We start from the raw sequence: 22,670 nt of genomic DNA on the forward strand, positions 1-22,670 counted from the left end.
GTGCAGCCTTCTGGCTTCCCAGACCCCAGTTAAACCGTCCAACCCATGCTAGCATGGAAAGCGGACGCTAAACAATGATGATTATTAATAATAATAATAATAATAATCCTTTCTACTATAAGCACAAGGCCTGAAATTTTGAGGGAAGGGGGCCAGTCGATAAGATTGAACTCAGTATGCAACTGGTACTTGATTTATCAACTCCGAAAGGGTGAAAGGCAAAGTCGACCTCAGTGGAATTTGAACTCAGAATGTAAAAACAGATGAAATACTGCTAAGCATTTCTTCTGGTTTTTTTGTTTTGAGTTCAAATGACACTGAGGTCAATTTTGCCCTTCATCATCAGAGGGTTGATAAAATAAGTACCAGTCATGTACTGGGATCGATCAAATTGCCCACCCACTTCCTCAAAATTTCAGACCTTATTAGACATGTTTCTAATTTTAACCATGATTTTTATGAGAAAAATTGCATAATATTCATTTCACAATATTCTTTTATAGAATTCACTTAATTGAAAATTATAAAACACAACAAAAAAAAAGCAACAAAACAATAAAGTTACCTTATGTTTGGTATAATTAGTTCTGCTTGATTAGCACCTTCAATAGCATCATCATTTCTGAACCACTGATAACGAGGATAGGGGAAACCTCTTGCTTTGATGCTTAGTTGAAGCGTGTCGCCTTCTTTTAACTGTCCAGGGTCCTTTGGCTGATCGATAATTCTGACAGGTTCAGGGGGAATATTAGCTGTCATGGCGACAAGAAAGAAAAAGATGAGAAGCAAAAACCATTTTGAGTAGAGTCTGATACTCTCACTTTTACGTGTTTCAGTCATTTGACTGCGGCCATGCTGGAGCACCGCCTTTAGTCGAGCAAATCGACCCCGGGACTTATCCTTTGTAAGCCCAGTACTTATTCTATCAGTCTCTTTTTGCCGAACCGCTAAGTGACGGGGACGTAAACACACCAGCATCGGTTGTCAAGCAATGCTAGGGGGACAAACACAGACACACAAACACACACACACATATATATACATATATACGACAGGCTTCTTTCAGTTTCCGTCTACCAAATCCACTCACAAGGCATTGGTCGACCTGGGGCTATAGCAGAAGACACTTGCCCAAGATGCCACGCAGTGGGACTGAACCATCAGTGGGACTGTGATGCTGCACTTGCCTGACACTCTGATCTTAGATCACGTGTGAAAACCGAAATGATCTCAGCATGGAAGAGTTATGACAAACCATTAAAAATCCATGTGACAACTAGTTGATCTAGCAAGCAGGGTCTTGTATTAGTGAGGTGGGGGCCGGTGCACATTGATGCTGTCGAGAGGTAGGCCTCAAAACAGCACACATTCTTTCCTGATGATGACATACACTTGCTGGCTTCTGGAATGCGGAGCTTTTGACTGGTAGCACTTGTATGTGCAAAACACGTAGATGTGTGATTATGGAGCTTGCTTTCCAACCATGTGGTCTTGGGTTCAGTCCCACAGCACAGCACTTTGGGCAAGTGTCTTCAATTATAGCTCCAGGCCAATAAAAGCCTCCATCATCATCATCATCATCGTTTAACGTCCGTTTAACATACTGGCATGGGTTGGATGGTTTGACTGAGGTCTGGAGAGCCAGTGGCTGCACCAGGCTCCAATCTGATCTGGTAATGTTTCTACAGTTGGATGCCCTTTCTAATGCCAGCCACTCTGAGAGTGTAGTAGGTGCCTTTTACGTGCCACTGGCACAGGAGCCAGTCAGGTGGGCCTGACATCGATCACGTTTAGATAGTGCTTTTTACGTGCCGCCAGTGAGTGGAAACTGAAAGAAGCCCATCATATAGATATATGTGTATGCCTTGTCTAGACATCAAGTGATGGTTATAATTAAGCATCATCTTCATACAAGCAAAGTCGTTGTTTTCCAGTCTTTGGTGTAAAACATGTCCAGCCATGAAGAAATATCACCATACTTAAAAACGAGTAATAGTTAGGGTTTTGGACTCCTGGTCCTAAGATTATGGTTTCAATCTCTGGACTGGGCAACGTGTTGTGTTCCTGAGCAAAGCACCTCCTTTCACATTACTCCAGTCCACTCAGCTGACAAATGAGTCAACCTCCAATGGACTGGCATCAGCTCCAGGGAGGAATATATACACCACAGAATCTGGGAAACTGGCCCTTTGAGCCGATGGCTTGGGAAGAACTCCTGACCCCCCCCTTTTTTTTTGCTTTAATATCTGCCAATTTACTTCCTTGTATATCATAAAATAACAAAAAGGAGACAATAAAATCACAAGCTTCCATTGCTATTGAGTGGTTTCAGGTTCAATCCCACAGGATGGCTCCTTAGGCAAGTGTCTTTTACTATAGCCTTGAGCCAACCAAAGCCTTCTGAATGAATTTGATAAACAGCAACTATGTAGAATACTATTGTGTGTGTGTTTCTGTTTGCGTTTGTTCTTCACCACCATTTGACAACCGTGTTGGTGTGTTTACATTCTCAAGACTTAGCGGCTCAGCAAAAGAGATCACTAGAAAAAGTACCAGACTTTAAAAAAAAAAAAAAAATTTTTTTAAAAAGCACTAGAGTTGATTGATTTGACTAAATTCTTCAAGGCTGTGCTCCAGCATGACCACAGTGCAATGACTGAAATGCACAAAAGATATAACAGAGACTTACCAAAATCTCTGATTGCTTTAACATGCGGCTCCAGTCTGAGTTCATTTAAAACAAATAAAAGATCACGAATGGTAAATCCCTTTGGAACCAAATAGGCCAGCATCTCTCGAACGATGGTGTTTCCTTGTCTGTTGCCTTTATGGATGATTTCCCGATATGTTCCTTGGCTGAAACAAAAAAACAAACAGAACGTTGTTAAACCCTCCAGCATTCAAATTACTCGGTCAGACGTACTCTCTTTACTCTTTTACTTGCTTCAGTCATTTGACTGCGGCCATGCTGGAGCACCGCCTTTAGTCGAGCAAATCGACCCCAGGACTTATTCTTTTGTAAGCCCAGTACTTATTCTATCGGTCTCTTTTTGCCGAACCGCTAAGTGACGGGGACGTAAACACACCAGCATCGGTTGTCAAGCAATGCTAGGGGGACAAACACAGACACACAAACACACACACATATATATATATTCATATATACGACAGGCTTCTTTCAGTTTCCGTCTACCAAATCCACTCACAAGGCATTGGTCGGCCCGGGGCTATAGCAGAAGACACTTGCCCAAGATGCCACGCAGTGGGACTGAACCCGGAACCATGTGGTTGGTTAGCAAGCTACTTACCACACAGCCACTCCTGCGCCTATAACGATGAAAGGGCTCGTCCATGATGCTTATTTATTAACATTTTTGGGGATTAATCATGCATTGTCTTGTAGCTTTGTGATTTCTATGATGGGATTGTTTATTTTTAGAATGACATTGGCAAGGGCGAATGGAATGAGGTGGTATGGGCATGTGTTGAGGAGGGATGAAGAGCAAGTTCTGAGGAGGGTGATTCGACATTATTATTTCGATATTCTTATTATTATATAATGACCCTCCTAAGACAACATAATTTATTTCAACACAAAAATTCACATCCAGAATCTTGGAAACTAAATACAAAAATGATTCAAAATAATTAAATATATCTACAATTGAATTGACCCAAAGATCAACTAGTTCATAGCCAAATACCATTTTCTCTAAATCAGTGATTCTCAAATCTATTTTGCTATAGAACCTAACGTATGATTTTCCAAAAGTTGTGGAATTCATACTTATATATTATGGATAATTCCCACCAATTTAATTCTAATGAGACATTACATTAAATAATAGAAATATTAAAATTACTAAGTCTCTATAAAAGAGATTACGACAGCGTTTACTGGAAATTAATTGTTATCGCCATATTAATACGGCATTCTTATAGATATAAGAATAATCGCTGCCATGGTCAGCTCCATGAAAACAAGTGGATGTATTCCACCAAAACTAGGTAAATAGAAGCCTTCGAACAGAGACGTCAGTGGCGACACCTGCGGGTCTGACTGCGCTACATTGACAAGGGGCAATACCCCGAAACGCGTCTGTAGCTGTTGGACTGGCAGTGTGAAGCGGCTGACCTCCCTTGTTCGAAGGTTATAATGGATACAGATCGTGTATCAATAGCTATCTTGATGGCGGTGGCCTCATGGAGCTGACCATGGCAGCGATTATTCTTATATCTATAAGAATGCCATATTAATATGGCGATAACAATTAATTACATTAAATGTTTTAGAGAAAGAATTTAATCACTATAGAAAATATCTAATATCTGTTTTGCTTTTGCATGAGGGTCACCTGTGCCAATAATAAATATATGAACTGGTTCGACTTCATTTATTTATTAGTCATTGATTGGTTAGCTATTTAAGCAACTAATTAATCGATTGTTTGGTTTATCATTTGATTGACAAACATAACTGACTGATGACAGGTTAACAAAATGGTTGAATAGCTAACCAACTGATGAATACGAAAAAGAAGTGAAATAAAACCAGTGCATGTGTTTATTATTGGCATCATGACCCTCCAAAGATACAACAAAATCTGCTTCATCATATGAATTCACATCAAGAATCTTGCAAACCAAACATAGATAGGAAATATAAAATCTTATAAATATGAAAATTGTGATTAACATGTTTTACTAAATAATTTTTGGTTAAATTCTGTTAAAAGACACTTTATCTCATGGAACTTCAGACTTGTTTTCATGGATCCATCTTACAGAAACATGGTACTAAGTCATTTCATTTGGACAGATAACAAAAATTCAAACATGGGAATGCATTTGTCGGACAAGGAAAACAGACTAAAATTAATCAAAGACAGAAAGAAAATTGGAAAACCGAAATCACCTGATGTGAAAATTGATCCTGGTCACTAAATGAACAAACTGGGGCCAGAAATCATCTGTCTGTTCATATTCAAGACAACGCTCGATGGGAGATAAGATTCTCATTGGCATCTTATTAATGCTCAAGGTAAGGTTGGAATTATTTTCCATGGTGTTATCTGAAAAAAGGAGAAAAAGATAAACGATAACCGATATATATTTCTTTACTACCCATTTCTTTATTACCCACAAGGGGCTAAACATAGAAGGGACAAACAAGGACAGACATAGGTATTAAGTCGATTACATCGACCCCCACTGCGTAACTGGTACTTAATTTATCGACCCCGAAAGGATGAAAGGTAAAGTCGACCTCGGCGGAATTTGAACTCACAACGTAACGGCAGACGAAATACCGCTAAGCATTTCGCCCGACATGCTAACGTTTCTGCCAGCTCACCGCCTTTTTCTTTACTACCCACAAGGGGCTAAACATAGAGGGGACAAACAAGGACAGACAAAGGGATTAAGTCGATTACATCGACCCCAGTGCGAAACTGGTGCTTTATTTATCGACCCCGAAAGGATGAAAAGCAAAGTCGACCTCAGCGGAATTTGAACTCAGAGATAAATAATAACAGATATAGACAGATGCATGGCTGTGTGATTGCAGGTAAGTTCCTCACCATTAATTCATTGCCGTTAATTTGCCATGAAGAAAGTTCAATCATTAAGAGAGTTCACTGCGAGGAGAGTTTACCAAGAAAATATATTCATAGTCTCTCACTATTTTATTGAAAAAAAAAAAAGTAATGTGGATTCTGTAGTGAGTTGATGACAGTGAACTTACCGGACATGTGGTTGTGTGGCTAAGAAGTTCACTTTGGGATCACATGGTTTTGGGTTCAGTCCCATTGTACAGAACCTTGAGCAAGGGTCTTCTACTATAGCCTCAGCACAACTAATACCTTGTGAGTGAATTTGGTAGATGGAAACTGTGTGGAAGCCTATTGTGTGTGTGCGTATACATATACATATACATACATATATATATATATATATATTTATATGTATATATACAGAGTGTCCGAAATTAGGGCGACCAAATTTTCGGGCTTTAATAATTACCAATAAAAGTGATAAGATATGAAAATTATCCATCATTATAAAAGCTTAGTGTGTCCTCTTCTTGTTTCAGGCTACACAAATTCAGATTTATAAATTAGCTAATGGCTATAGATTACAATACAATCATGACCCTCCACAAGGAGGGGATATATATATATATATATATATATATATATATACACAACAGACTTCTTTCAGTTTCCTTCAACCAAAGAACCATGTGTTTGGGAAGCAAGCTACTTACCCACACATCCACTCCTATATATATATATATATATATATATATATATATACACCCTTGTTTTGAATTTTATTTTTCCAGTTGGTATTATCAAAGGAGAAAGAAATTAGATGGGAATTTTTCCCCTTCATTTGCTAGCATACCTGCTGGGTCATTAAACAGACCATTCAGTGAATGGTTTTCACACATTTTCATACTCATTCTGCTTACTCAAGATATCCATGCCTATTATTATTCTATTATTATTCTATTTTCTCATCCTGCTCACGCTGAACACCCAAATCTATTTTGGGATTTACCCAAATCGCTTCTTTCTCAACCTGTCCCACGTATATAAAAGTACCTCAAACAAAAGATCATCAAATTCCTGTTTCATACAACAGGAATTATAATTAATCTTTTACTTGTTTCTGTAGCCGTGGCAGGGCCTTGAAGGGTTTCGGACAAATAAATCGATCCTAGTACTTATATTTTTTTTTTCTAAGTCTGGTACTTATTCTATCACTGTCTTTTGCTGAACTGCTAAGTCACGGGAACATAAACAAACTAATCCTGGTGCAGTGATGGGGACAAACACACAGAAATAAATGCATATACATATATCATCATCATCATCATCATCGTTTAACGTTCGCTTTCCATGCTGGCATGGGTTGGACGATTTTGACTGAGGGCTGGCGAACCAGATGGCTGCACCAGGCTGCACCAATCTTGATTTGGCAGAGTTTCTACAGCTGGATGCCCTTCCTAATGCCAACCACTCCGAGAATGTATTGGGTGCTTTTACGTGCCACCCGCACGGGGGCCAGTCAGGCGGTACTGGCAATGACCTCGCTCGAATCTTTTACACATGCCACCGGCACAGGTGCCAGTAAGGCGACGTTGGTAACGATCACGCTCGAATGGTGCCCTTTCACATGCCACCAGCACGGGTACCAGTAAGGCGACGTTGGTAACGATCACACTCAAATGGTGCCCTTTTACGTGTCACTGCATGGAAGCCAGTTGGCTGCTCTGGCAATGGTCACGTTCGGGTGGTGCTCTTGGCACCCTACTAGCACGGGCACAAGTGCCAGTAAGGCAACGACGCTGGTAACGATCACTCTCGAATAGTGCCTGATACATATATAATAATAATAATGAAATTATTGTATACAGTGCTCAGGTGCACCACAACTTGTCAGAAAGTGCATATAAAGCATATGCAGTAATGTAGAAATGTCTGGAAAGCAAACAGTGTATGAGTCAGATACATGCTTGTGTGTGTATGGAGGGGAGAAAATCAGGTGTAGTGTTGGTGAATCTCAGGAAGCATGGAAGTTTTGAAGGATGCAGTGTTCCAACAACTAACAACCAATGCCGGCAGTTTGTTCCATTCTTCAGCAACTCTCAGCGTGAAAAAATGTTTCCTGAAGTCATGGGAGCTGTGCTGTTTTCTGACTTTGTAAATATGTCCACGGGTGTTAGATGGGTGGAGTTTGAAAAGGTACTCAGGACCATGCTATCAGTAATTACTCAGGGTAGGCAGTTGGTGACCTTTATGTAGTAAAACACACAAAGTTGACTGAGTTGAAGGCAGATTTCCTTCTACCTTTATAGTATGTAGAGAAAACAGTTTTGTAGGAAATTTGAAGGAAACAGAAAATGGAGATATATTGATGAGCAACAATTGACTTACATCATAATAAATGATAATCGATGTAAGTCAATTGTTCATCAATACCTTTTTCTGTTTCCTTAAATATATGCATGAGTGTGTGTGTGTGTATGTATACGATGGCCTTCTTTCAGTTTCCATCTACCAAATCCACTCACAAGAGCTTTTAGTCAGCCCATGGTTATAGTAGAAGACACTTTCCCAAGGTGCCACACAGTACAACTGAACCTAGAAACCTAGACCTGTGGTTGGCGGGAAAACCTCTTACCTTACAGCCACACTGAGAAAAAACTTTTTTCCACCAAATTTCCATTCGTCATATTTCACCCATCCCCCCCTACAATTCCAAACCATTTTATGGTTCTATTTTGACATCCAAGTCAAAGTGTTTGCGCTAATCTACTCATTTGCATGGAGGATTGTTACTTTATTGAAAACTTGTTTTGTTCTTTCAATTGTTTACAAAAGGATCTTAGTCAACATTTTTGCCCTCTTTTCTAATAACCATAAATATCTTTCTTTTGAGGTTTTTTTCCTGTTTCCTTTTTGTACTTTAGTGATCATAATCCTGTCATTATTAGTCTGGGTTTTCCAAAATCCACATGTGTGTTTGTGTTTGTGTGTCTGTGTTTGTCCCTCTAGCATTGCTTGACAACCGATGCTGGTGTGTTTACGTCCTTGTCACTTAGCAGTTCAGCAAAAGAGACCGATAGAATAAGTACTGGGCTTACAAAGAATAAGTCCCGAGGTCGATTTGCTCGACTAAAGGCACACACATACACACACGCACACATGTGTGTGTATGTGTGTCTGTGTGTGGCTGGCTGGCTGGCTGGATTGATAGGTAGATATTGGTTTCAAATTTTGCCACAAGAGCAGGAAGTTTGGGGGAGAGAGTAAGTCACTTACATCGACCCCAGGGCTCAACTGGTATTTATTTTATCAGCCCTGAAAGGATGAAAGGCAAAGACACCCTCAGCAGAATTTGAACTCAGATCATTAAGACCAAGTATTTTGCCCAGCATGTTAACGATTCTTCCAGCTCACCAACTTAGATAGATCGACATTAGCTACAGAAGCAGTATTAACACTTAATAGCAATCTGTGTGTGTGTATGTAATTGAAAAAATTGGAGACATCAAGAAGGGGTACAGTTGGACATTTATTTTTTAATCACTACAAGTGTTTCCGGGCAACACAGGTCTCCAGGAGTACAGACACTTGCTTATGCAACTATTTATATAATAATAATGAAATTATTGTATACAGTGCTCAGGTGCACCACAACTTGTCAGAAAGTGCGTATAGAGTACATGCAGTAATGTAGAAATGTCTGGAAAGCGAACAATGCATGAGTCAGATACATGCTTGTGTGTGTATGGAGGGGAAGAGAAGATCAGGTGTAGTGTTGGCGAATCTCAGGAAGCATGGAAGTTTTGAAGGATGCAGTGCTCCGACAACTAACAACTGATGCCGGCTGTTTGTTCCATGCTTCAGCAACTCTCAGCATGAAAAAATGTTTCCTGAAGTCATGCGTTAATATGTTGCATGGAAACAATTGTAGTGATTAAAAAATAAATGTCCAACCATACCCTTCCTGTTGACTCCAATTTTTTCAATCACACAAACATACACACAGACACATATACATATGCACACAAACACATTGATTCGTACAAGCACACACATACCAAAGACAGAGAGAAGATATCAGGATTAAATGGAACATACCATTCAAAAGCTGTTGAATCTTTTGGGTTAGAATCGTTCTGTTAATTCTTCCTCTTCAAAACTTCATTCCGCTGTCTTTCCGCTGCTGTGCCTGTGAAAGAAATGCTTTGTGTTTCTTTAATTTGTTTATTATATTTTGGCCCCACCCCAATTCTGTCCACTTCCTTTACTTATGAAGTAGTGGTAGCTACTCTAACCCTACCCCTATGGTTTTACTTTTCACATGTGACAAGGTGTCTGCACTAATCTATTCATTTGCATAGGGGATCGTTACTTTATTGAAAACTCGTTTGTTCTTTATATAGTTCATGAAAGGAAGTTACTCCACATTTGGATCTTTTCTGTTTGAACAGCAGTTTTTAACATAATTTCTAGATAACTAAAAAATTTTAAACTCGTATACTGGTAGAATCTTTTTCTCTTGGCTTTATTGAGAAAATTCTATACTTTGTAAGATATTTGTTGGGGTTTTTTTTCTGAAATTTCAACCAATCACTGACGTCTATTGAGGTAAAAAACATTCTGTGCTGTATTAATATGTCGCTCGTTTAAGAAACAGATTGGGTTTATTTACATTTCTGAAGAAAAAAAGATACCCTTCCCCCCACCCCTAACCCTAAAACAGATTGAAATGCAATAGATTGATACTAGGGTCATAATTATGGGTAACAATTTCATATGACACCACAAGAAAAAACTGCCATTCAAACCAAAAAGATCCCCGCATTTTTCCTGTGCAGGTGGCACGTAAAAAGCACCCACTACACTCACGGAGTGGTTGGCGTTAGAAAGGGCATCCAGCTGTAGAAACACTGCCAGATCAGACTGGAGCCTGGTGCAGCCTTCTGGCTTCCCAGATCCCCGGTCGAACCGCCCAACCCATGCTAGCATGGAGAACGGACGTTAAACGATGATGATGATGATGAATTAAACAAACATGTACCTTGACAATTGTCCCATTCTCTGTTCTATTTACTTTTATTATCATACTTTTGATCTTTTGTTTTCTTTTCTTTGATTTAGTGACTATAATGCTATCGCTTTCAGTCTGAGCTTTTCAAAATCCTCTGTTACTTAGTAAGTGCTGGGAATTGAAATTAAACTTTATATGCCTTTTTTTTTTTTTTTAATGTCACCATGGAAGATTTTAGAAATGGGGCAGGCCAATTCAACATTTCATCCAAGTGGGTGTTAAAACTAAACATAAAGTTAGGAAAGATTGGCATTTAAACTAAAATTAACTTACATCAGAAATTTCATGCTCAAACGATGAAGTATTTATTGAAACAAACACATGGGTGTCTGTGTGTGTGTGTATATATGTATATATATATGTATGTATATATATATATATATATATATATAATATATATATATATATATATATATATATGTATGCATGTATGTGTGTGTATGTAAGTGTGTGTGTATCATCATCATCGTTTAACGTCCGTTCTCCATGCTAGCATGGGTTGGACAGTTCAACCGGGGATCTGGGAAGCCAGAAGGCTGCACCAGGCTCCAGTCTTATCTGGCAATGTTTCTACAGCTGGATGCCCTTCCTAACACCAACCACTCCGTGTGTATATATATATATATATATATATATTATATATATATATATATATATATATATATATATATATATATATATATATATATATATGTATGCATGTATGTGTGTGTATGTAAGTGTGTGTGTATCATCATCATCGTTTAACGTCCGTTCTCCATGCTAGCATGGGTTGGACAGTTCAACCGGGGATCTGGGAAGCCAGAAGGCTGCACCAGGCTCCAGTCTTATCTGGCAATGTTTCTACAGCTGGATGCCCTTCCTAACACCAACCACTCCGTGTGTATATATATATATATATATATATATATATATATAACAAAATTAGAAAATGGAGAAACATACTTAAATCAATCAAACATCAACCATCAGATGATACCCAATCATACTTTATTACACCATTACATAACAGTAAAGGCATTATACAAAATATACTGTAAATATAATTAGACAAGGAAATAGAAATATAAAATATAAAATATAATATGTAATTATATCATATCTGACAGCTGTTTCCGCAGTAAGGGCAAGCATGCCTCATTTAACCTATAAGCCATATAAGGCAGGTATAAATGAGACATTAACAAGGATGCCCCACGGCCTCTTCAGAGAATATATATATATATATATATATATATACAAAAAGCAATAAAGATTCAAGTTAATTTAAATGAATTTACTTGAATATGGTACCTAACTTAGATGCACCAAAAAAAACTATACTGTTTTAACAATACAGTAATGTGGGGTGATTATAAGCGAGAAAGAAGCAACAAGATGGATAGGTTTTTAGTACAATCGTTTCATACAAGGACAGGCTTTATTAAATGTTGCAAAAATTACAGCATATAAACGTGTCCCATACTCATCAGCTAAAATACATGTGAGTTCTCTAGACATCCTAGTGGTTGAGGCTATACTCATGAAGTAATGTAGATAATTAAGTAACATAAACAGATTTCCAAAGTTCATTAAAGTTCTTTAAAGATGATGTACAGTCTTATCACAGAATTTAAAAAAGTTTTAATAGCATCACAGAGAAGGTGACCTAATCCATAGTGCACATATGAATTTCCAGAGATATGAGGAGGGATTACATACTCACAGACGACAAATTTATCCATTGTTAATCACAACGAGGTGGGTCTCAATTCCTGCTTATTAGCATTACAGAGAGGGTGAATTAATCCTTTGTATAGATGCACAATTTCCAATGGTGTAGATGTAAATTTCCAGAGAAATGAAGAGGAATTTCATATTCACAGGCGATAAATTTATCAATGGTTGAACACAATGAGGTAGGTATCAATTCTTGTTATATGATTAGGTATTTGCCACATTAATCACATTACTGCTATTTGTCGTCTGTGAGTATGTAATCCCTCCTCATATCTCTGGAAATTCATATGTGCACTATGGATTAGGTCACCTTCTCTGTGATGCTATTAAAACTTTTTTAAAATTCTGTGATAAGACTGTACATCATCTTTAAAGAACTTTAATGAACTTTGGAAATCTGTTTATGTTACTTAATTATCTACATTACTTCATGAGTATAGCCTCAACCACTAGGATGTCTAGAGAACTCACATGTATTTTAGCTGATGAGTACGGGACACGTTTATATGCTGTAATTTTTGCAACATTTAATAAAGCCTGTCCTTGTATGAAACGATTGTACTAAAAACCTATCCATTCTTGTTGCTTCTTTCTCGCGTATATATATATATATATATTAGAAGGTTTAGAGATGATGTACAGGTATTATATATTAGGAGAAATGAGGTACTCAGAAATCTGGATTGGTTTCATATTTACAGATATTTATAAGTATGTTACATGTTTTTATACAGCATATATATATCATATATTAGCACTTTTGTCCATTCTAGTGGAGTCAGTTCAACTCCACTAGAATGGACGAAAGTGCTAATATATGATATAGGATGTATAAAAACATGTAACATACTTATAAATATCTGTAAATATGAAACCATCCGGATTTCTGAGTACCTCATTTCTTCTAATATATAATACCTGTACATCATCTCCAAAACTTCTAATATCTAATAACAATATCCTGCTTGACATGAATTTATTAGAATGCCGGAGGAGTGGACACCTGCTGCCAGTGAGGAAGTACATGTACAGTTCTGTTGCCAGACAGTTCTCAACTGCAAACAACTTGTGTCTGTGCTCTCAGCATTATACATCTGTATGAGAGGGTCTCTCAAAGTGAGTTCCACATCAATAAAGTGTTCTAATAATAGTTTATGTGTTTAGCAGGATATAAAGATTTGCCATATACATATATAGATATGCACGTGCACATGTGTGTGTAATATATATATATATATATATATATATATATATAATTATATATATCTCTGTACATATATATATGTATATATCATCATCATCGTTCAACGTCCGCTTTCCATGTTAGCATGGGTTAGACTGTTCAACTGGGGTCTTGTTATTCTCTTTAAGTGAACATTTTTCTGGTTGAAATACACCGAAAAATGGCTACACAGCAGTTAAAAAAATGGGATTTTCTCATAGAAAAAAACAGCACCTTTTTGATGTAAATAATTTTTGGTGTTAACTTGGTCCGATTTGAATTTTTTCTTCTACAGAAGGAAGAGCAAGCCTTCTTCTATCCTACTCTCAATTTTGGTCAACTTGCGCCGCAGGGTCTCGGAGGAGATAGTGTTAGTTGAAGGCTACTAAACCTGCCATACACGATTCTAGTATACAGTGACGTACAGACATACTACTTGACACTTACATTTCATATGTGGAAATTTTGAAGTCTTATTCTACGTCATTTACGGGAAATCCCAGTTTGAAATATAGAATACTTTATCATTCGTGAATATCTAATTACAATGCCGTCTCAGTATTCCAAAGAATAGAATCGGAAATTATCTAGTGTACCAAAAACGGTCATTTTTTGAGGTGCGTGTATTTTAAGGGAATGGCTATATGGTAAGTAGCTTGCTTACCAACCACATGGTTCCGTGTTCAGTCCCACTGCGTGATACATTGAGCGAGTGTTTTCTGCTATAGCCCCGGGCTGAAGAAAGCCTTGTGAGTGGATTTGGTAGACGAAAACTGGAAGAAGCCTGTCGTATGTGTATGTTTGTGTGTCTGTGTTTTTTCCCCCACCATCGCTTGACAACCGATGCTGGTGTGTATACGTCCCCGCAACTTAACAGTTCGGCAAAAGAGGCCGATAGAATAAGTACTAGGCTTACAAAGAATAATCCCTGGGGTCGATTTGCTTGACTAAAGGCGGTGCTCCAGCATGGCCGCAGTCAAATGACTGAAACAAGTAAAAGACTGGGGTGCTCCCTTTTCCGTAATTTTTCAGTTTTTTAAATTTTTCGACAATTTTTTCATATTTATGACATTTTTTGAAGAATCATAACCTCGGATATTTAAAACAAAAATCGGGGAAATTTTTCTAAACAAAGTCAAAAGATGAAAAAGTACGGAAAATGAGTGAGGCGGGTGTCAAAAACTGCTTCCCTCCATCCAAACATCAACATCCGTGGAACGGTTTGGGATTTGTATTTTATATGTATTATATTCAAATTTGCGGAATTTCATTCCGACAAAAAAAAAAGATGAATTATTCATATTTATCGATTAATTGTTATATACCGTTTTGATAACGGAGTCTGCTTGGTATATACGAGGTCATTGCTCTATTAAAGCAACTTGAATCTCCTGTTTACAAACACTAAATTGAAACTATAAAAAGAAAATGGGATTTCTTCAAACCAACGAAGAAATCTCTACGGGATCGTTCGATCTACTAGAAAAAGCAGCTAAGTAAATCCGAGATAATCTATTCCTAAAATGAAAAAGAAAACGGGATCCTTATGATTTGAATGCTTTCTACGATTAAGGTTAAACAACTTATAATTTGCATGTGTTTCTCAGCCAACCTCCACAACATAGAAGACATACGGGTATAATAGACTGACCCCCACCAATTTCACCACCACGTATTCAGGGTGGAAAGTTTTTAGTGTTAAAGTTTGTGGGAGGCCCAAATTCATAAACAGAACCCAGGACGGTTTTCTTGAGACATTCTTGAGGGATAAAAAAAAAAGCTGCGTATCATATCCCATCAAATACGAAATTGTCTTTAATGCAGTCAGCCTCTCTGTAATGCTAATAAGCAGGATCTGTCCAACTAAGTCGGACATTGGCCGACTTAGTAAATCCATCCTGGATACTGTTCTACCCCAAATAACCCCTCTTCTCCCCTTAAACCTATGGCTAAGTACGGACGAAGTTCTAAAATGGTTTAACTCTCTAACTAATACTAGTAGTCTGTCCTTTATTCAGTTCGATATTAATAGTTATTACTCTAGTATTTCCCCTATCTTACTCAACAAATCACTAATATTTGCCATGAATCGCTCCCTCATATCTAGAAGAAATCAATATTGTGCTACTAGCTAGGAAGACATTTATAGAATTTGAAGATAAATTATGGACTAGAGCAGATACACCTAATTATTTTGATATACCAATGGGTTCCAGTGATTCGGCTGAGGTAACCAACCTAGTAGGCGCATATCTATTAAAATGCATAAGCAAGGATATCCCAGAAATACAGGGGGGTCTATATAGGGATGATGCTCTGTTTGTTATCCCTAGTAATAATAAATCTGTTATAGAAAGGATTAGAAAGAAAATTAATAAGTTCTTTAAGGATTTCAACCTCAGTATAACGTATGAACCGGGCACTAAAATAGTTAACTTCCTAGATATTACGCTAGACCTTAACTCCAAGCTGCATTACCCATTTAGAAAGGAAGGCGAAATCACGAATTACGTAAATAAATTATCTAATCATCCCCCAAATATAATTGAATCTTTAGTAAGAAAATTTCATTAAGAATTTCAAAATTATCATCCAATAAGGATATATTTAACTCCCATTCTGAGCATTATAATGCGGCGTTAACTAAGGCTGGATACAACCAAAAGATTACATTCGTTGATAAGGAGAACTCACGTATTCCTAATAAAGAAGTTATCAGTAATCACGTAAGCAGGAATACAGACCAAGCCCGAAATAAAAGTAGAATTAAATTAACGGTAAACGCTAATCTAACGTACAGGCCCAACAATTCAAATAGAAGCATTGACCAGAACATAGGTAACTCGGATAATATCGAAGTAGATAAACCTAAGATGCACACAAATATAAATAAAAATAATGGTAATAAATACAATAACTCCGGTGAGATGAATAGTAATAATTCTACGAACCCTAAATTTAATAAAAAAGATATATTATGGCTGAATATTCCTTTCAACTGTGCGATACAATCGGATATACAGAACAAATTCAAAGTAATTCTGGAAAAAAATTTCCCTATCTCTCATAGATATCATAGAATTATTTCTAGGAAAACAGTTAGGATTTCTTATTCAACCCTCCCAAATATGTCCACTTTAATAGCTAAGATTAATAATAACAACATTAAACTAGCCAGGAAAGATAGAAATAAAAATAATAATATCAGCATGAATACCAATAGCAATTATAATAATACTACCAACAATAAAAACAGCAATAGTAACTATCAAAACATAGGTGAAATTAGTAACCACAGAAGGACTAATAACATTAACATTAATAGTAATAATAACAATGCCGATATTAATAGAAGTAATAATGTTAATAATAGAAATAATAGAAATAAGGCTAATGGAGAAAATAAGGAGAATGAAAATATCAGTGATATCTATAACAACAATATGCAGTCGGATAAAATGACTAACAATAATAGTAACATTACCAATAATATAAGAAATCATGGTAGGACTTTAGACCTAAATGATGAAACAGAAGGATCAATAAATAATAGCAATACTTTAGATATCAGCACCAACTATAGAAATATTAATAACAATAAGGACAATTATACTCATGATAATCAAAATAATGGGAACCTAAGACATCTACCCAAGAATAATCCAAAACCTGAAGTTGTTCCTCCTGTGTGTAAGTGTAGAATAAAATCAAAATGCCCGGCACCTGGTCTATGCGGGGAAAATAATGTAATCTATAAATGTACCATATCCACGGAGAATAACAAATATTTTTACATTGGATGTACAATTAATTTTCTAGCCAGAGTTAGAAATCACATCTCGTCTTTTAAATTACGTCATAAAGCTGGTACCACCACACTTTCAAACAAAATCTGGGAACTCAAAAATAATAATAATAATTATAACCTTAATTGGGAAATAGTTAGGAGAGCAATTCCGTATAAAAATAGTAGGGTTGGTTGCCAACTATGCTCCATGGAGACGTATGAAATTCTAAAGCATAGAAAACATAGAAACTTATTGAATAACCATATCGAACTAGGTCAAGTTTGTGTCCACGCTAAATTGAAGACTTTAAAATATTTTAAATGATTAGAATATTCGTAACTAGATAGATAGATAGATATAACTTGATTTTTACTAGTATAGCACTGCTTTAAGTAGATAACTAAGAGTTCTCACACTATAGTTATCTTTTCCTTATATCTGCATCAGTTTTTTGAGAACAGGGAAATGAATAGTACTTATACGCTGCTTAATTGAGGCTTTATTTAATTTCAAACTCATAATTTTAAATCTTAATTGTAATTTTAATTTTAATTCTTAACTTAATCTAATTTAAGTAGCATAACTTTAATAAAATAAAATGAGTTACTAAAGCCCCATAATTCTATTTCAAAATTAAATAAATAAGGCTACTCCCTCGGTGATAATATGATTATCTTCATTATGATAGACAATTCCCTAACACCTTGTAAATGATCTTCTAAGATTTGACCTGTAGTCCGTCAATGTATGAATAATAACGGCAACTCCTTAAGACAATAAAATGAATAAATGAAATAAATAAATTTTAATGACTTTTTGATAAGATTATACTTAGATTTTCCTAATGTATTTTCTTTTGATTTTAGCCTCTGACTCCTAAACCCCTGACCGTGTTATCTCTTTAGATTCTCTTTAAATTCATAGCTGATTTCAACAGCAATAAATTAGCTGTTTTACTGGTCAAAGAATAATATTCTCCTCTAGTTCCTAGATGCCTGTAAATTAAAACCAGACTTGCGGTCTACTAATTCTTCTGTATAACTAGAACCCTCTTTTTTTCTTTTTCTTTTTTTTCCCTTCTTTCCCTATTTCTTTCTCTTTTCTCTTTTTTCTTTTTCTTCTTCTTATTCTCTTTTTCCTTTTCTCTTCTCTTTTAGTCCCCCTCCCCCCCTTTTTGCTCCCTCCTCCTTTATTTTCTCTCTTTTCTTCTCTTCCCTTCCCCTTTTCCTGTTCTTTGCCTCTCTAGAAAGCCCTTCAGCCTTTAAAAGTTAAATAGCTACAGCCTCTTGTAAATAGCAGTAATGTGATTAATGTGGCAAATACCTAATCATATAACAAGAATTGATACCTACCTCATTGTGTTCAACCATTGATAAATTTATCGCCTGTGAATATGAAATTCCTCTTCATTTCTCTGGAAATTTACATCTACACCATTGGAAATTGTGCATCTATACAAAGGATTAATTCACCCTCTCTGTAATGCTAATAAGCAGGAATTGAGACCCACCTCGTTGTGATTAACAATGGATAAATTTGTCGTCTGTGAGTATGTAATCCCTCCTCATATCTCTGGAAATTCATATGTGCACTATGGATTAGGTCACCTTCTCTGTGATGCTATTAAAACTTTTTTAAATTCTGTGATAAGACTGTACATCATCTTTAAAGAACTTTAATGAACTTTGGAAATCTGTTTATGTTACTTAATTATCTACATTACTTCATGAGTATAGCCTCAACCACTAGGATGTCTAGAGAACTCACATGTATTTTAGCTGATGAGTACGGGACACGTTTATATGCTGTAATTTTTGCAACATTTAATAAAGCCTGTCCTTGTATGAAACGATTGTACTAAAAACCTATCCATTCTTGTTGCTTCTTTCTCGCGTATATATATATATATATATTAGAAGGTTTAGAGATGATGTACAGGTATTATCTATTAGGAGAAATGAGGTACTCAGAAATCTGGATTGGTTCATATTTACAGATATTTATAAGTATGTTACATGTTTTTATACAGCATATATATATCATATATTAGCACTTTTGTCCATTCTAGTGGAGTCAGTTCAACTCCACTAGAATGGACGAAAGTGCTAATATATGATATAGGATGTATAAAAACATGTAACATACTTATAAATATCTGTAAATATGAAACCATCCGGATTTCTGAGTACCTCATTTCTTCTAATATATAATACCTGTACATCATCTCCAAAACTTCTAATATCTAATAACAATATCCTGCTTGACATGAATTTATTAGAATGCCGGAGGAGTGGACACCTGCTGCCAGTGAGGAAGTACATGTACAGTTCTGTTGCCAGACAGTTCTCAACTGCAAACAACTTGTGTCTGTGCTCTCAGCATTATACATCTGTATGAGAGGGTCTCTCAAAGTGAGTTCCACATCAATAAAGTGTTCTAATAATAGTTTATGTGTTTAGCAGGATATAAAGATTTGCCATATACATATATAGATATGCACGTGCACATGTGTGTGTATATATATATATATATATATATATATATATATATATATATATATATAATTATATATATCTCTGTACATATATATATGTATATATCATCATCATCGTTCAACGTCCGCTTTCCATGTTAGCATGGGTTAGACTGTTCAACTGGGGTCTTGTTATTCTCTTTAAGTGAACATTTTTCTGGTTGAAATACACCGAAAAATGGCTACACAGCAGTTAAAAAAATTGGGATTTTCTCATAGAAAAAAACAGCACCTTTTTGATGTAAATAATTTTTGGTGTTAACTTGGTCCGATTTGAATTTTTTCTTCTACAGAAGGAAGAGCAAGCCTTCTTCTATCCTACTCTCAATTTTGGTCAACTTGCGCCGCAGGGTCTCGGAGGAGATAGTGTTAGTTGAAGGCTACTAAACCTGCCATACACGATTCTAGTATACAGTGACGTACAGACATACTACTTGACACTTACATTTCATATGTGGAAATTTTGAAGTCTTATTCTACGTCATTTACGGGAAATCCCAGTTTGAAATATAGGATACTTTATCATTCGTGAATATCTAATTACAATGCCGTCTCAGTATTCCAAAGAATAGAATCGGAAATTATCTAGTGTACCAAAAACGGTCATTTTTTGAGGTGCGTGTATTTTAAGGGAATGGCTATATGGTAAGTAGCTTGCTTACCAACCACATGGTTCCGTGTTCAGTCCCACTGCGTGACACATTGAGCGAGTGTTTTCTGCTATAGCCCCGGGCTGAAGAAAGCCTTGTGAGTGGATTTGGTAGACGAAAACTGGAAGAAGCCTGTCGTATGTGTATGTTTGTGTGTCTGTGTTTGTTCCCCCACCATCGCTTGACAACCGATGCTGGTGTGTTTACGTCCCCGCAACTTAACAGTTCGGCAAAAGAGGCCGATAGAATAAGTACTAGGCTTACAAAGAATAATCCCTGGGGTCGATTTGCTCGACTAAAGGCGGTGCTCCAGCATGGCCGCAGTCAAATGACTGAAACAAGTAAAAGACTGGGGTGCTCCCTTTTCCGTAATTTTTCAGTTTTTTAAATTTTTCGACAATTTTTTCATATTTATGACATTTTTTGAAGAATCATAACCTCGGATATTTAAAACAAAAATCGGGGAAATTTTTCTAAACAAAGTCAAAAGATGAAAAAGTACGGAAAATGAGTGAGGCGGGTGTCAAAAACTGCTTCCCTCCATCCAAACATTAACATCCGTGGAACGGTTTGGGATTTGTATTTTATATGTATTATATTCAAATTTGCGGAATTTCATTCCGACAAAAAAAAATGATGAATTATTCATATTTATCGATTAATTGTTATATACCGTTTTGATAACGGAGTCTGCTTGGTATATACGAGGTCATTGCTCTATTAAAGCAACTTGAATCTCCTGTTTACAAACACTAAATTGAAACTATAAAAAGAAAATGGGATTTCTTCAAACCAACGAAGAAATCTCTACGGGATCGTTCGATCTACTAGAAAAAGCAGCTAAGTAAATCCGAGATAATCTATTCCTAAAATGAAAAAGAAAACGGGATCCTTATGATTTGAATGCTTTCTACGATTAAGGTTAAACAACTTATAATTTGCATGTGTTTCTCAGCCAACCTCCACAACATAGAAGACATACGGGTATAATAGACTGACCCCCACCAATTTCACCACCACGTATTCAGGGTGGAAAGTTTTTAGTGTTAAAGTTTGTGGGAGGCCCAAATTCATAAACAGAACCCAGGACGGTTTTCTTGAGACATTCTTGAGGGATAAAAAAAAAAGCTGCGTATCATATCCCATCAAATACGAAATTGTCTTTAATGCAGTCATTTCAGAATTACAATTCGGTTGGTAACATGAAATAAAATTCATAATATTTACGACCGGGTGGTCAAATAACACAGGAGGATCAAATAACTGAGATTTGATCTAATTGTTCGGTACCGTAGATAAATAGCTGTGGCTTGACCAAATTCTTTAGAGTGAAATTTGGTTGACAGAAATTGCGTGGAAGGTATCCGGAAAACCTGGTCCTGTTACAGGGTGGTAGATTTAAGTTAAGGGGTCCGCCCCCATTTAACACCATCGCATGGGCCAATGGGCACTTTCTATTGGGTCCCCACTGTTTTGAAGATTCGGGATAGGGCCCCGGTCACAACTTATTTCTATGAGTCTTACAGGCTCTGAAAATGACTAAGATCTTACGAAAAAATCCAAAGAAACATTTAAGCGAATGAAAATAAAAATATTATCTTTAAGAAATATATTTCGTGAGTGTTGTTTGAAAGTGATGCTGGCAAACGTTAGTTCGATTTCATCATAGGAAAACCAGCGGAGGTTCGAATCGTAGGAGTACCTGTCAGGCCACTCAAATCTGCTAGAAATAGCAGTCAAATATCTTGTGTCGCACTCTACCGTATTAAAATCGAAATAACGTCTTTAAGTTTTGCTCTGTCTTTTCGGACATATAATCAAACTACATTACTCGATTGTCATGGTAAGAACGTCTCTGATCATACGCTTGCTCTGTTATAGCTGACCTGTGGTTAAACAACAGTGACAATTGTTTTTATGACACAAAATAACGATTTTCGACGATCACCAACGATTTCTTTTTGCAAGACAATAAAATCTATATATATACACATATATAAAACACAACTAGGAAAATATTAAATCATAATAGACAACCTATAAGTCAATAATATACTCACAGCTGTCTTTCTTCCTCGTGTGGATCAGAGACGTAAATATCCGACAACGTCCGTGATTAGGGAACCGGAACTAAG

General features: G+C 36.5%; 1 protein-coding gene across 2 annotated transcripts in view; it reads right to left on the minus strand.

The window, feature by feature from the left end:
- The window catches only part of LOC115224004 (mucosa-associated lymphoid tissue lymphoma translocation protein 1 homolog), a 36,463-nt gene extending 13,793 nt beyond the window's left edge, over positions 1–22,670 (minus strand). The window contains exons 1-5 of one of the 2 annotated variants that reach the window (XM_029794788.2): positions 22,596–22,670; positions 9,651–9,741; positions 4,916–5,072; positions 2,690–2,856; positions 566–752 (exon numbers count right to left, since the gene is read on the minus strand). In XM_029794788.2, coding sequence (XP_029650648.1) covers positions 566–752; positions 2,690–2,856; positions 4,916–5,064 — 503 coding nt within the window. In that variant the 5' untranslated portion in view covers positions 5,065–5,072; positions 9,651–9,741; positions 22,596–22,670. Of the gene's footprint in view, positions 1–565; positions 753–2,689; positions 2,857–4,915; positions 5,073–9,650; positions 9,742–14,889; positions 15,053–22,595 lie in introns of those variants that run through there. The other variant, XM_036512763.1, reaches the window with a different exon arrangement.

The sequence above is a fragment of the Octopus sinensis genome, linkage group LG24, assembly GCF_006345805.1.
Source record: "Octopus sinensis linkage group LG24, ASM634580v1, whole genome shotgun sequence".
Classification (NCBI taxonomy): domain Eukaryota; kingdom Metazoa; phylum Mollusca; class Cephalopoda; order Octopoda; family Octopodidae; genus Octopus; species Octopus sinensis.